This window comes from Helicoverpa armigera, chromosome 22, assembly GCF_030705265.1.
Source record: "Helicoverpa armigera isolate CAAS_96S chromosome 22, ASM3070526v1, whole genome shotgun sequence".
NCBI classification, from domain to species: Eukaryota; Metazoa; Arthropoda; class Insecta; order Lepidoptera; family Noctuidae; genus Helicoverpa; species Helicoverpa armigera.
The window spans coordinates 9439623-9455632 of record NC_087141.1 but is presented as its reverse complement, the minus strand read 5'-3'; the positions used below and the strand labels follow the sequence as shown (position 1 = coordinate 9455632).

General features: G+C 36.0%; 2 protein-coding genes and 1 non-coding gene across 5 annotated transcripts in view; 1 reads left to right on the top strand and 2 right to left on the bottom strand.

Annotated features, from left to right (window-relative positions):
• LOC110373635 (GAS2-like protein pickled eggs) overlaps nucleotides 1-16010 on the bottom strand; it is a 141246-nt gene that overhangs the window by 11117 nt on the left and 114119 nt on the right. For all 3 annotated transcript variants that reach the window (XM_049842879.2, XM_021330961.3, XM_021330960.3), the window contains exon 3: nucleotides 810-1373. In XM_049842879.2, the coding sequence (XP_049698836.1) occupies nucleotides 810-1373 (564 nt within the window). The remainder of the gene's footprint in view (nucleotides 1-809; nucleotides 1374-16010) is intronic.
• Nucleotides 1-16010, top strand: part of LOC110378686 (2-methoxy-6-polyprenyl-1,4-benzoquinol methylase, mitochondrial) — a 381156-nt gene that overhangs the window by 359190 nt on the left and 5956 nt on the right. The window lies entirely within an intron of this gene.
• On the bottom strand, nucleotides 13391-13462 carry Trnag-ucc (transfer RNA glycine (anticodon UCC)). Its single transcript has one exon. It is a non-coding gene; the product is annotated as a tRNA-Gly (tRNA).

Below are 16010 nucleotides of genomic sequence, written 5' to 3'. Positions count from 1 at the left end.
TGTATACTCTTCATTCAAAGGTCCTTTTGAAATAAGATTTAGCTCCTGTGATTTAGTGAAGTGTTTATGTTTGCACCCACTTTCCTCACATGTCCACATTTCAGGTTAACCAAACGCGTTGGATCCTTTGAGCTGCATTGTTTACAATATGGCGTAACACTCGTTGCGACAGCGGCGTGTGCGCAGGCGTCCTCTGTCCACTAAGTTATTTAGTGCGGTATTTAGTTTAGAATGTTTTGACACCGAGAATTATCCTCTATAACACTTCTCAAGTATGTTTAAAGGCCTTTATTTTGTTATTACTATTTTCTATCTATTTACTTTTGTGTGTCATATACAAGATGGAGATCATTATATACTGAACATAAAAGCAGTATTTACAATTAACAAAAAAAACCTATCCTAATATAAGACTGACTAAGCCCTACATTGCTGTATGTTAACCCTAAAATGTAAAGTGCTACAACTAAAATCTATAGGCGAACAGAACATCGAACAATTCCCAGTCAACTCTAATGGGACTATGTCTAGACAGGAAATCTTATTTAGACTCAAACGGGAACGGCTTAATTTACTCTCCCCTTTCATGAGAATAAAGAGAACACTTATTTATTTGTGGCTTTGTTCATTTTGCTATTATGAGTTAAACATTGGACTGTCCCCGAGGAACTTTTTCGATTTAACTTTTTCAGTAAAAGAATCGAGAAAAGTATCAAATGACAAATAAATATTGATTGTCTTTTTGGGTTATGTCTTATATATTGACATATTTCCTTTATTTACTCTAGAAAATAATGAATTCAACATACCCTGACAAAGATCAGCATCCTAGTATCACCGATCCTGTATTTTCCCTCCGAAACCCTCACCATCGGGAACTGGGTAGGACAGGAGCACCTCTCCACAAGATCCCTGACTCTCTCATCCAAACTCCTCAAGTCATTCGTCACCAGCTGCGGCTGAGGAGCCGAAGGTACTAAGCCGAGCGCCGAATCATCCGGCCTCAATTCCTCTCCTGCCAACTCTCTTTCTATCTGCCTCTCCATTTGCACGAGGAGAGGAGCAGGCATGCCTAAAACTGCTCCTTTTCTAGCAACTTCCAGAAGACATAGCACGACATGCTTTTCATTCTTCCTTAAGCAAAGATCATCAGTTTCGAAGAGCAGACATTCTAGGATGCCGAGGGCTTTTCGGCACCAATCGATGAAGTTGGAAAGGTTGTCTCTTGCGAAGAATGTGCCAGCCTTGGCTGCCGGGAGCATGTTGACAGGAGGTCGTGTGCGAAGAGCCCGTGCTAGGACGAGGGCATCGTCAGACTCTGGTTGAGGAGACTCCAGGATTAGGCGGGCGGAGTCACGAACTGCGTTTGCGTGCTGGAACAAGAGAGAACATAAGATTAGGCTACGGTTCAATAGGTGATGAAAGTGGTATGCTGTTTATACTAAGAAATTACTCGTCTCAGTGGGGAGACAGTGTCAGTCTTATACATGTTAAACTTATACGCCAAGAAAAGTTATGCTCTTAACTCTGCATTTCCTAAAGTAAATACTGCAATTTCCATCTACAATACCTATAGATAGTAATATTATTATTGCTAGTACATTCGATTGTCCTTGTAGCGTACACTCAAGTTTATTTATTCAAGTGAAACAAAAACTGAATTTACGATGACTGTGTAAATATTGGTAGCTTTGGAACTAGGAGACCTATCGATCTTAACACGTCTGTGTTTTTGTGCGGTTTTGCTAGACGTGTTTGAGCATTATACTGAAGGTCGAATATTTTGATTTACAAATACTTGGGCGTGTTTTATTTCTTTAGGCTTCTTAACTATTGTTGATAATGTTATATCATCCTATTGATAATCTTGGCATTGTTCAGCATTAATGGCTTCTGTGTTATTAGCTATTTCTTTAAAATCATCGTATATGTAACTATTACCAACATGATTCTCGTCAAAAACTGTTACTATAAGCCGAATCTCTTCAAAAACAAGCCTTCAAGAGCCTCTATCAGTATATTCCATTCACAAACTATCCATTATGTCTCTAAAACTTCAACAAACCATTTCAGCAAGACTTCTAGTATGTCTAAAGCTAACACTTAAGTCTGCTTAACATAACAAAGTATGGAGCGCGACATTTGCACTAAGGTACGCAGCTGTAATACTAACTAGATGTGGCATAACTGCTGTGTTTGTGTTGTTATTAGACCACGTTTGGTAATAATTCGCTGGGATATAAAGGTGCGCTCTGTGGGAGTTTTAGGTCTGTGTAAAATGTGTTTGTAGAACTTTGGCTGTAATTTTTAACTCGCAACGCAAAAAGAGGAAGTGTTATAGCTATTGTGTCTGGCTGCTTGTGTGTTTGTCTGTGACACCGTCGATCTTAAACAGATGAACCATGCATGAAAGCAGGTGTTTCAGCGGTGTTTCTTATAGTATATCTCATCAAACTTGGTTCAACTATTTCATGCTTCAGATGTCCAATGATTGTAAGCCTAAAGACTACACTGGATAGAAATAGCCCCGCTGCGCAAATTTTTGCACGTTCAAAGTAGAGGTCCTTATGCACAGATCCTAAGCTCATTGAAAGCGCAGCATGCAGTATGCGTTTGCGCTTTGCATAACATATTTACAATGAGTTGCAATACGTCGCCACAGTTTACTGTACATTTGAACTGCTGAGAACTGTCGATAGTTATTTAAATTGTTTATTTATAAACACTTCTATCCGTGTTTATCGTTAAAGCATTTCATAATATTGATTTTATCAAGCAAAACTATGTGCAAAACTAGTGAATATAATCTTTAATCATCATCATCATCTGCCTATCCTTATCCCAACTATTTTGGGGTCGGCTTCCAGTCTATCCAGATGCAGCTGAGTACCAGTGTTTTACAAGGAGCGACTGATTATCTGACCTTCTCAACCCAGTTACCCAGGCAATCCTATGTAATAATATGCCCTAGGTAAGACTGGTTATAAGTCTGACAGACTTATAATCTTTAATCAACAAACAAATAAATCAACTCCCGTCAAATAGTTTTATGCAAAACAACCGATGGTCCGCATAATAAATGTAAATTATATCATAATTATAAGTTTAAGCGCCTGTATGTCGTTTATCACATTGTAACACGAGTATTAAGCATAATTACACGTTTTCGAGGCTAACTATCAACTGTATATTACAATGATTGGTGCAACCGATTTTATAAATAAATCTAGTTTTTTTTTGCGCAACGTTTAGATGTTAAATCATCGATATAAAATATGTTATTACTGTCTATGTGTGATGGTTACCCGTCTACGTGATTTTGTAGAGTAATTTCTTAATATTATTGCTTTGGTCGACCACCGAGGGAGTGATCGATTTAATACATGTTTAATAACTGTTGCAAAAAGGTTAAGGTTGATTTTGGTACCGTTAATGGTCATTTACCAACGTTTTTTAATAATGGATGAAAGGATCAAAGGATGTAATTTGTGTGTGTAGAAATTATCTGTTTTGTAATAACTAGCATCAGTTCAGCAGTCCCGCGTTCCGTGGGAAACCTATAAATTAGCCAATATCCTTCCACAATAAATGATCTATACTTATCTAAAACTGAAATAATTTTTATTCAGTACCATTAGTTCCTGAGGCAAGAGCGTTCATGTTTACAATATTTGTAGATAAAAGTAAATGGAAGATAATTTACCTAAGGCTATTTATTGTAGAAGGTTGTAATACAATATCAACTAAAGAGAACCCGGGTAAATAAGTTCAAGAGGTCGGATAGTCAGTTGCTCCTCGTAAAACACTGGTACATACCTACTCAGCTACACCCGGTTAGACTGGAAGCCGACCGAAACATAGTCCGAAAAAGGCTCGGGACATGATGAGAACAACCAACTTAGAATGTACGTACCAAAAATAAATGTCATTACATTACAATTTAACATTTCTCTCACATTCCAACATTCGCAGACATTTCGCAAAGCAAGCAGTCATTTCACGAAATTACCTGCTCTTATATGGCGATTTCACGAAATGGTCTTTTGTCAAGACAAAGTTAATAATACAGTGCAACATGTTATTTAGTATTGTGTAAGGTATTATTTGTGTTATTGTTTATTCATATGTTTATTGTTTTAAATGAATGCCTGCCGATTTTTATGGGTTTTATTGAACGAGTTCGATTTTTTTTGGTGTGTTTCGCTTGGGTCCTTGTGATTTGTACATACCTACCTACTTAAAAATTATATGATACTTGTAGACACTAAAATAATAAAAGTGTGGATAAATAAATAAATAAAAATACGCTCAACTTAAAGGTTTCTTCTTTCTTTATCTCTCAATCGTTTCGTTTATAAGTAAACAAGCTCTGTCGATACAGTCGATACTTTTAGTAAATCTTAATTTATCTAATTTTAAGGTCTCTTTCAAAACATTTTTTGACAAATTTTCCTCATCAACAGAACTGTGATAATTGTGTCCAAAATCTGCCTGTTTATTTTATAAGAGGGATAGTTCACCGGTCCCACGAGGCACAAACCTTTTGCACTTATAATAAAGCAGTTAATACCAAGGCCTGCCTACCCACTGTCCACTTATTAACTCAATACTTTGACTTTTAACAGCGATATTACTTTTAATTTCATATGTAGGAGTAATCATATGTTTTGAGTTCTTCGTATTTTATTGATTTGGTTCAGGAAGCTTTTATAACTACTTACCCACCTGTTATTAACTTATTTACTGCTGTTTTTGAGGCTTGAAGTAAACAATAATTAAAATTTATATGCATGAGTACAATCTCTCTCGAAGCTCCTTGTAAAACACTGGTACTCAGCTGCGTCTAGTTAGAAAGACTGGAAGCCAACCCCAACATAGTTCAGAAAAGGCTAGGCAGATGATGATATGAATGTAAATATTATTATACATTGAATTTGTCGTCGATAAATAAAAAAAATCCTCGACATATTTAGGGTAAGGACCAAAACTACGATCTCAGGACCAGACAATTGCAAACAAGGACCAGACACAACAACGTAAACTCCAGACATATTGAACTGCGGAAATGCACCACAGTAAACGATATGATTGGCTTAAATTAGTTTTAAATAAAGACAATAATTGATCGAATAACTGCAGTTAATACGATACTTTAATTGTCATGTTGATCACCTGCAATGTTAAATGACAGGATGTAAGATTAATAAGTTGAAGCAATAATACTGGCGCCAAAGTGTCATACTTTTTTATTTTTATTTTCTTTTGGATTGTGACGTCATTGCGAAATGAGCTCATAATTTGAGGGTCGTGGTTGTTCCAAACAACTACAATGTTATGCAGATTTCATATTAAGTGGTAATCTGTAGTAAAATTATTGTCCTAGTTCAGCCACTTCAGGGCACAGGCCTCTTCTCACAAAGAGAAAGACATTAATCGTACAGTCGTAAACATTAATCGTCACTCTTGCTCTATGACCTATGTAGATGGATTGGCGATTTCAGACATTAAAGACCAAGATGTTTTCCTTCACTTTCATATATTGGTGTGATATAGGTAGGTACTTAAAAGTGCACTGCATATCCATTTGATATACTTAAAAGTGCTTATTAATTAGAAAAGTTACATTGGTACTTTTACGACCTGAAATACACTACATACCAAAATATTAGATGCTAACCAGCTACTTGGCACCACATAGTAAAACTAATATGTACCATCTGTACTATCAATTTCAAGATACAAAAACTATTCGTAGGTACCTATTTCTTTTCGATCTCGACTACAACTGACGAAAACTTTTAACACCTCGAGTGCATCCTACGCTGCCAACACCCACTAGGTTAGTGAGACGAAATTTTGATGATTCATTATTACGCGATAAACATTTTATATCATAATCAAGTGTTCTTGTTTATTACTCACAGATGATCAAGTAGCTAGATTTTATTTTCATGACTAGCCGTTTTCCCACGGTTTCACCCGGGCAGTATTTCTCGTGGGAAATACTGCCCGTGGCGGGATAAAATATAGCCTATGTTACTCGGGAAGGGTGTGTAGCTTCCAACAGTGAAATAATTTTTCAAATCGGTTAGTAAAGTCGTGTAGAGCCACTAGGGCACAAACAAATCATGTTTCATCTTTATAATATTAGTATAGCTAAATGAGAAAGAAAGTGGAGCCTTTTAATAAGTCATCCGATTTTTTACTGCTCTGCTTTTCAGTAGTGTTGCCCAAATTCAGTCTTGGTCTTGCAGTCTTGGTCTTGTTCTTGCGTTTTTGCAAGACCAAGACCAAGAACAAGACCGCGTATTTTTAGCAAGACCAAGACCAAGACTGACCGTGCAAGACTTAAGCAAGAACAAGACATAGCCTGCAAGACTCTTGCGTCTTGCAGCTAGGACTTATGGACGCTATTTCACTGAGTAGTTAGGTGTAACAGTTCGGTGTATAGGTAGGTACGCTTAGGAATTCTATGAGACGCAAAAAACTGTATCAAAGAATATGAAAAACTGGACCTATGCGCATTACGACTAATACCATAAACATAGCGAATAAAAAAATATCTATTAAAATCAAACTGAGTGCATGCATAGTTATGTTTTAACCATCGGCACTTTGACAATGCGGCATCAAAGGTTTTGTACTTACTTCTCAAAGAAATTTGCCGCATTTCGGAAGTACCTACATGGTTATGATACACGCGCCGGCTTTTGAAATCTACAACAATCGTTGCCGCCACGCCGAAATCATAACATTTGACACTATTTGATTGCCGCCGTAGGGCGTAGGTACATATACTCATGCAAAATAATTTCCTAGTAGAGTACCTACAGGTGTTCCAAAGAATAAATAAGTTTCAGAGTGCTTAGAATGAAAATGGATACATTATACTGAACACGCAAGTAGTATTATGATTAGGATAAAATGGTAAAGATAGGTAGTAGATGTCATATTAATTCATTCTAGTAAGTATATATTATAATATTGATTACTTATATGGTTTTAAACTAATTACTTAGGTACTATTATTGTACATTTAGTCATTATATTTCTTACATGTTTTAGCAAATGTAAGCTTATAAATCATAAATGTTTATTAAGAAACAGTTACTTCCATGGAAAACGACATATATGTCGGTCAGTTGATTTTTCGAATTTCTTATCAAATCTTCAGTTATTTATTAATCTGCTTGATCTTTACTATGGCTATGTTAATTCAAGCTCACAATGTTCCAATTCTAATACGTTTTTCTAAGATTTAAAGTAAACTTTAATAAATAGTAATAGACTAATAGGTAATTGCAAGACTTGCAAGACTCTTGCTGCAAGACCAAGACCAAGACCAAGACTGGGAGTGCAAGACCAAGACCAAGACCAAGACCAGGTGTATTGGCGCAAGACCAAGACCAAGACTGGCTAAGTCTCGTCTTGTTCCTGCATTTGGGCAACACTACTTTTCAGTGGTACCGCTAGACCACTAGGACTTTTGTCACGACAGAACCTCAATAGATTGACGCATACTTTACTTAGGTCTAACATACCCCATTAAATAATGATCTACTAAATAATTTATTTATTAATTACCAAATCACATGACGAACTATAAGTCGTAGACATTCGATGAGTAAACTATCTACCTACAATAGTACACAAGCCTTTACGAATGTGTTGCGTCAGTAACCATGTATTGGTGATCCTAATCATCTATTGTCAGCTATCAATTGGTTCAAGGTTCACGCCTATTGCCACTATCTAGCCAAAACAATGGAGTACGGTGAAAAACGTTTGGAAAATTCTTGTTGACTAAAATTCTAGTACGTATGTGTGTTATCAAAATAAATATGAGTAGAGAGAACTGCTTCCCGCACCCGGTTAAATGGTAGCCTGTATGTTTTTCTGTTCTTTTTTTTATTATTATTTATACTAAAAACTACTCAGATTTATTATATTAGTGATGTGTGTTTGAAAAGGTATAGGAACAAATTAAAGTAAACTTTGGTGTATTTTTGTCCAAATGAAAGTAACTAGCTAGTAATATTTTTATAGAAAAGGTAGTGACCACTAGGTACTATTTATCGAGTAAATCATAATTTTACACAGGGACGTATTTTGAAATCAATGCAACGTTCGCGCAATAGTTAATTAGGTTTCATTTCCCATTTATTGTAAGCAATAAATGTATCAATTAATTTTACAATTATTATTTAATTGGATTACCTAAATGAGTATGATCCAATTAAATCTGTTTTAAACCATTTCCGTGAAATATGAAACGTTCTAGTTAAGTTAATTTCACAAGCAAGTTAAAGGAACAGAAATCTTTTATATCCAGATATAGCCTGAATGTACAGCATATCTTTAGGTATTGTAGAAATTCTTTCTAATATTACTGAAATCAATACGACTCTAAAACTGAAGAATCATAGCAAACTAGAAACGTTATTTCAACTCTAACAATATGAACAAAGATTTCAAAGACCTCATTGAAACATGCAAACAAAATACCCGACTAACAAGCGTCCATTGCATTTAATCAAAGTCTCATCGCGCATATTTTTAATTAACATTTCTGAGCTGAGAGCATTCAACCAACTAGAACCGCCATAATAACAATTCTCTATGTAAAACAGTTTTGTTCACCAAAACACGACCAAATTGTCATAGAAATATAATAGCATAGAACAAAAGGTACACAGGTGTGTATAGTAAGAGTAGAAGCGACGATCAAACTAATATACCTTTTTTTGGTAGGAAATCATTAAATGAATACCGCTGTGAAAGCAGCATGAGAGAGTGTCAGACTCTTATAGACTAAAACCTACCATGTTCCTTCTTAAGCCCTTTATGTACCAGGGCCGCGGTAACTCTTTCGAACAATCTTACAGCCTAAGATCTTACTAAGTAAGACCTTTATCGCAAAAATCATCACCTGACCCCTCCCGCCGTGGATTAGCAGCGGTGAGGGAGTGTCAGACTTTTACTGACTAAAAATCCATCTGTAGGCCTTTTATGTACCAGGGCCGCGGTAAATCTTTCGGACAATCCCGCAGCCCCGGCAGATCTAACACATAATACCTTTGGCAGAGATGAAGGCACGGTAATGGTATATCCTGTAGGTTATATGCTCTCAGTTCCTGAGTCACACAAGTCAAGTTTATCGCGACACATAAATTGTCACGTTATGCCGATGCGTTTACTTCGTACACTTGACTCAATTAAGGTTCGATACTCCGGCCGCCAAACCGGAAAGATCGGGGTTCAAGGCCAGCTGAGGCTTTTTGGTTTCACTCTCGTTCAAGAGAAATGATTCGCTTTTACTTTTGTTTTAAAGAACGTGAAAATATTTTCTTAACTTTTGAGATTTTGGAAAAGAATTCAACTGTAAAATATTTTTAAGGTATGTATGAAGGAAAAGCTGCTTTTTCTTTTAATATGTTTACGGAAAGGTATTGAAGGTTGATATTTTGAAAGTGATTTTTCTGTTTCCTGAATGTACTAGTTTTTTGCCTAGACGGTTTATTGAAAGGTTGTTTTATTGAACTGAAACTTGAGAAAGAACTTTAAGCAGGACTTTCTATCGGCAAACATCATAAAACAAATTCTGACGAGCATGACCTCAAACAGGCCAAGGTTTCTTCAACTATTGCTCAATTTCCAAGACCACTTGTACTTCAAATTGTCAATAAACCACTTCCTGATGATAAGGAGTGTCAAGAAGGTCAGTTCTAAGACTCTCCATCAATCAGTTGTGACAGCTTCGTGGTCAAACCGAATCATGGCACGAGTACGCCAACAATAGCAAATGATCCATTGAATAAAAACAACAATATATCATTACAAACTAACATAAAGATTATTGATAAACCTGCGCATGCGAGAGATTCTATTGTCTGCATTGATTCAGACATTGCAACGCACATTATTAGACATTTGTTAAAGTTATGCGAAGAATCACTGCTGATGTTTTTACTGCAGAAATATATCAAAATTATTCTGAATAATGAACTCGACATGACAATATAAAAAACCAGGAAGATGATAATATTAAACAAGCTGCAGGAACCAGTTTAGATATCTTCATTTACGAACTGGATGACCTCATTAAACTTCCAAATGCAGCTAATAAAACTAAAATAATCCTGCTAACAAATTCAGACTTCATTACATGTAACAAGCCGGTAATAATGACCGTGACAAATGAGTTTCCTTTGCTGTAAAAAGTTTATTTAATCATCATCGTACAAGTTTAATTAAAAGCGAATTTCTTCGCACGAACATCCGAAGATCATAATTAAAGTGTCAAACTTTAATAACTTCCTTCAGGGAAGTCCTTAGTGGATACTCGATATCATGTGAATTCAATTTCTCGTATTACTCACGGTTTTCTAAAAAAAGTGTTTAAACTAATCTCATAAATCAAACCAATACTTAATTTCTTTGAACCAAACTTTCTATGCACTGTCTCCATAAAAAATAAAGAAATTTTGGAGATACTTGAAGAGCCAGTCGACAATAAGAGTCATGACATAACATAACACGAACTGCTGATCTAATAATGCAAATAACTAAAACAATTCTAATAAACAACATATAAAATTACACAATAAACTTGAGAACAATATTCATAAAGCTTACAACAACATAAAATAAGCAACAAGGCGAACAGATGAATCACCGAATACGGAAAGTTATGATCAACTAATCGCTGTGTTGTATCTAGTACCAAGGCGACTTCTTGATCCGCATTGATCATATATGGTGATAACTGGCTACCTGTCGCATTGCAAGGCTCAGATGCTTGATATAAAGCAATGTCAGGGCCGTCTAATTTATTTTTATTATCTGCTTTGGCACAAATACGTGATTGGTGTAAGGTCTGGGCTGGGATTCGTGTCTAAGCTCGCCCTGAAGTGATTTGTGTTATTTGTCTGTTGTTTATGTCATTGGTTTTATTTGGTTATGTACGTTTTAGATCATTGAATCATTAATGAGATAGATTGTTACATTATTCAACTTAAGAACGATTCTTTTCAAGATTTGTAGCATCACTTGAAATGAGTACAGTGTCGGTTGTAAAATGTAAACTTTTTGCTTATGTATTCAGTGTAAAATGTTTTAGATTACACACATTAATTCTGGTCATACAGCGCATTGTTGGAAAACATATTTCGTGACTTGTTTAACGAGCTCTCTCGAGCATAAACGAACTAGCTAAGCGTGAGTTTACACGGGAAAGTTCACTCAACAAAGAACGACTAAATTCATTAATTTTGTAGTGCTGAAAGCATTTCCCTCCTTCGAATTCTGTAAAACAAAAGTGTTCATCGACTTGTAAATAAATAAGATTGATAACAGTCAAAGACCGGACGCAAGGGTACGACAGATAAAAATAAAAACATTTACAATTTACGATTATTTCATTCTTTCCATCCATCAACATAATAACGATCCTCATCGCGTCACATTAAAACATTTTTTCTTCCGTATTTACGCCTTTTTGGGTAATCAAAGTCGTAAATCTCACTCGATAGTGTGAATTTTTATATGAGTCAGTCACCCCTGGCCGGCAGGCGTGTGACCTTGAGTCGCAGGCTCGGCCTCGACTGGCGCAGGGCGGCGCGCTGCAGCCCTTATATGGCAGATCTCGCGCCTGCGCACTCGACATGGCGCTTCCACGTCACGTGGTTCTGCATCTAAATTTTCGCATTTATTGCTCCTGAGTAGGAAATTGTTCGCGTTGTTTATGTCTCCTTGAGTTTCGAGTAAATTCTTTACTTACTACGATTGTATTTTATATTTCTTCCAAAATGGGACTGTAATGAAATCTGACGGTTTCCTGCAGTAAATAAACAAATAAACGATTTTATCTAGAGACCTTTTAATTTATGCTTTTGATAAGAATATGCAATAAATGTCTAAATACGGCACTGTATGTCCATAAAGGTTAATTTCTTTTACTGTGAGTCGTTGCCCTGGCCTTTCATTTGTTGCTACAGGTTCTGGTCTCCAGAAGTCACTGTATCTTCATGGTCCCCCAGTAGGATAGTTTCTACTGCTAGACTGAATTGCCAAAGCATCATCATCATTACTAAACAGTGCAGTACCTAATAGATTTTATCAGTCATTAGGCAGAAGCGAAAAACTTGTCAATCTGAATGACCAAATGGCAAAGCATTTCCCTCAAACTAAGTTGAGGAGGACACACAGGCAGTCACTTCATATGAAGCACTGGTACTACATCCATTGAAACTGGTAGCCAACCAAATTAGGAAAAAGCTAGGCAGATGATGACAACCATGAGCGAATTTTCCGAATCCTAACTTACCAGTGAACTTGAGGAAAAATGGTATTTTAAAAGTACACGAGTTTGTGACGATTTAAAAATGTAGAGCAGCGAAACTAAAAAGAGGTATTAGTCAGTAATTTTGGTATAATTGTGATATTGTGTGGAGTATAATTATGCTATTGTTTTGAGCCTGGGAGGGTGACGACCTCGGTGTTAGCAGACTTGTTCAAAGATGTTTTTGTGCATTTGCCCTGGTTATTTTAAACTTTAGAGTAATGTGTGTGTCTCTATTATTATTTTTAAGTTTTGGAAGGCACAATAGACTGTAGGTCCCGGCTGTCATTTGAACATCTTTGACCGTCGTTACGGGTAGCCAGAAGCCAGTATTACCAAGGGGTTAGTAGATTGCCCTAGTAACTGGGTTGAGGAGGTCAGATCGGCAGTCGCTCCTTTTCAAACACTGGTACTCACTCAGCTACATCCGGTTAGACTGGGAGCCGTCCTCAACATAGTTGGAAAAAGACTAGGCAGATGATATTATTATTTTCAAGTTTGTAACTCAAAGTGATAGCTAGAGATTTTGGTAGATGTGGCATATTGGTCTTTATTTTGTAATACTTCTGATTTATTTTATTCTGTTCCTGGTTTGAATTGTTAATGACTCATCCCTCTAATAAGTTTATCTTTGTATATTTTCTCGAGACATAACAGCATTTAAGACACTGATGTGTTTGTTTTATTTATATAACTTTATTCGCAAATAACCTGTGACCTTACACAATTCTTTATGTATGTTTGATTTTAACTATTGACAGTACCTATCTACATAAATTATAAGCAGTAGGTAATTCGCACAGGTATCAGTTACAATATACAGTTATTTTATTATTCTTGCATGATTCCATCTCATTTATATTCATTAGTTAATTTATTCAGAAATAATCTTTGGTAAACCGCTCATGTGCCTAAGATGGCGTAAGATGTAATGTGCGGTAAATAAATTTACATCTCAATAAAATGTTACAAGACGTTAATAATTTACAGATTATGTTGAAACAACATTTTTATAATGTAATAAAATAAATTAAAAAGGCAAAAAGTATCTGCGATGGCCGGGAATCGAACCCGGATCAACTGCTTGGAAGGCAACTATGCTGACCATTACACCACCATCGCAGCTGACTGGCGAGTCGAAATTACACTTCTATATCTACGTAACATTTCGTCATTATGACGTTTTTTATTGATAAAAGAATTTAGTTCCGTTACAAGGAATGTTGTTAATAATGATTATGCGGATTTTATTATCAATGTTTTATCGCAATTTTATGATATTTTTATCAGAATTTGTACCAAATTGCTTCGGAATATCATACCTATTTACTTTCAAAGAATTATTAAACATCTAGGTATTGGAGTATTGTTCATGGTTCATTTGTGTATTTCAAATTAACTATAGATGGCGCCACTGTCTATGAGTACAAAACTGTCGAAGTAGTATGAGTCATACATTTTTAATTTTGCATGATTGACTCATAAATCTAATTTAGTGTGTGTTAATGTTATCTAGATCAATATCTAGTCAATAAATGTTGATATTAAAACTAATGTAAATAAATTAAGAAAGTATTTTGAATATTTAACATTTCATACTAGCGACATAAATTTATACATAATGTAGTTACAATTAAAATAAATTAAGGATGAAATAGTTGCACCCAAAGAAAAAAAATACAAAATTATATTACTGCATTACACAGGAATCGAACCCACGCCTTCACACACTCCGCTACACCACAAGATCCCAGTACTATAACATTACCTACTACAGTATACCAACTTAGAACAAAGTAAGTTAATACAGTACATAAACATGAGATGCGCGCGCGCCGCTATTGTCGCGCAATCACTTTGTAGATCGCCGCCGGGCGGGTCATGATCTCTCAGATTTGTAAGTTCACTATGATTTTGTGAATTTGCAGGATAAGTTTTTTAAGTATGTGGTTTTAATTTGTAAAATTCAGTGGCTTAGTATCTGTTTCCCATACAATATTCAGATATGAAGTGTTAATAGTTGATACAACGGTGCTAAAGAATGTTTATTTTACCATATTGATTTGCTACAAGGTTCCAAGCATATAAATTGGATAGTTTATATAAAACAAGCAGCAACAGCAAGTAGTTTAGGTGCATCCCATAGGAACTACTCCACACACGCGGTTAAAAATGAAGCCTATAGCCTTCCCTAATAAATGGGATATCTAACATAGACAGAAGTTTTCTAATCAGTCCAGTAGATCCTGAGATTAGTTAGTCAAAATGAATGGATATGAAACATTTCAATTGTGACAGTATTTTATTTACCTCGAACTTAACACTTACTTTAAGAAGTTTATGACGGTTTATTTACTATAAAATTCAAAATATTTAGTTAACAATAATCTGGCATATACGGTGTTTCTCCATATTCTTGCATCTTGGTCACCGCACGATATCCGCGCGGCACCGTTTGTCGCGATAAAGTGTCTACTCGCGGTAATTGCGCGGCGCGGGCGCAGCACGACACGACGCGGTTGTTCCCACGATATTCTCAGGTGGTCCCTTAGTGTATAGAATATGTTGTGATACTATTGTTTTTACACTATAGATTGGCGATTTTATTTTTAAAGTGATTTCGTGGTAAAAAAAACAGATCCTCTATCTTACATACATCTCTGTGTCTTTCCAATCATATATCGTATACACAAGTTCATGAATCGTTTCTTCGGCTATCCTCTTATGCCTCTTCTATCTACCATCCACATTCACGTATAAGTACCTATATGGGCAACTTTTTCTGAGATATTGTAATTTACTTTATGGTGTCAACAAAATATGTATATGCATAGAAAGATATATCGAAGTGACAAGACTGTGAATTTATGACCGACATTTGTATAGCTATTAATGTCTAAACTCAAGTATAAACACCGAAGTTAACTTCAGTCTAGCAATTAAATCAATCAACGAAAGTACTTCAAAATCTAGACATATTTCTAGGAACTAAATCTGTCTACAGCCATGGACCGGCAAAATTAAGCAACTATCATGTTCAGGACATATATATCAACTAGTTCTTAAAATACCTCAGTCGGGCACCGAATGCCAACCCACGCGTTGTTTAGTAAACAATTTTGCGTAATTTTCGCCTGTCCAAGTCTGGGTACTAGTTTGTGGGCTAGATTAGGGCTGGCTTAGTAACTTAGGGTGTCAAAAAAAGGGTCAAAATGGTGTCCTGCTGAAGAGGTCATATAGGCAGTCGTTCCATCTGATACAATGCTGCTAAGCTACTTAGATATGGTTAGACTAGAACCCTGTTACAAGACAGGATAACTCACAAAATGAAAAAGATTTGAAGATAAGGCAGTCCCTAAATTAATATATGTGTGAGCCTTTCCTTTTGATCAAAAAACTTCGCATAATCTGCCTATCGTTTAAGATCGTCATCTCCATGTTTAGCCGCCATGTAGCCTACTTCATCATCATCATCATCATCTCAGCCATAGGACATCCACTGCTGAACATAGGCCCTCCCCCTTAGATCTCCACAGATACCTGTTGGAGGCGACCTGCATCCAGCGTCTTCCGGCGACCTTTATAAGGTTCCTACTTAGGAAGTCTAAAATTACAGTTTCATGACAACCCTAAGTTTCGGTGTTTAATTTCCTATCTACCTCATTCATTA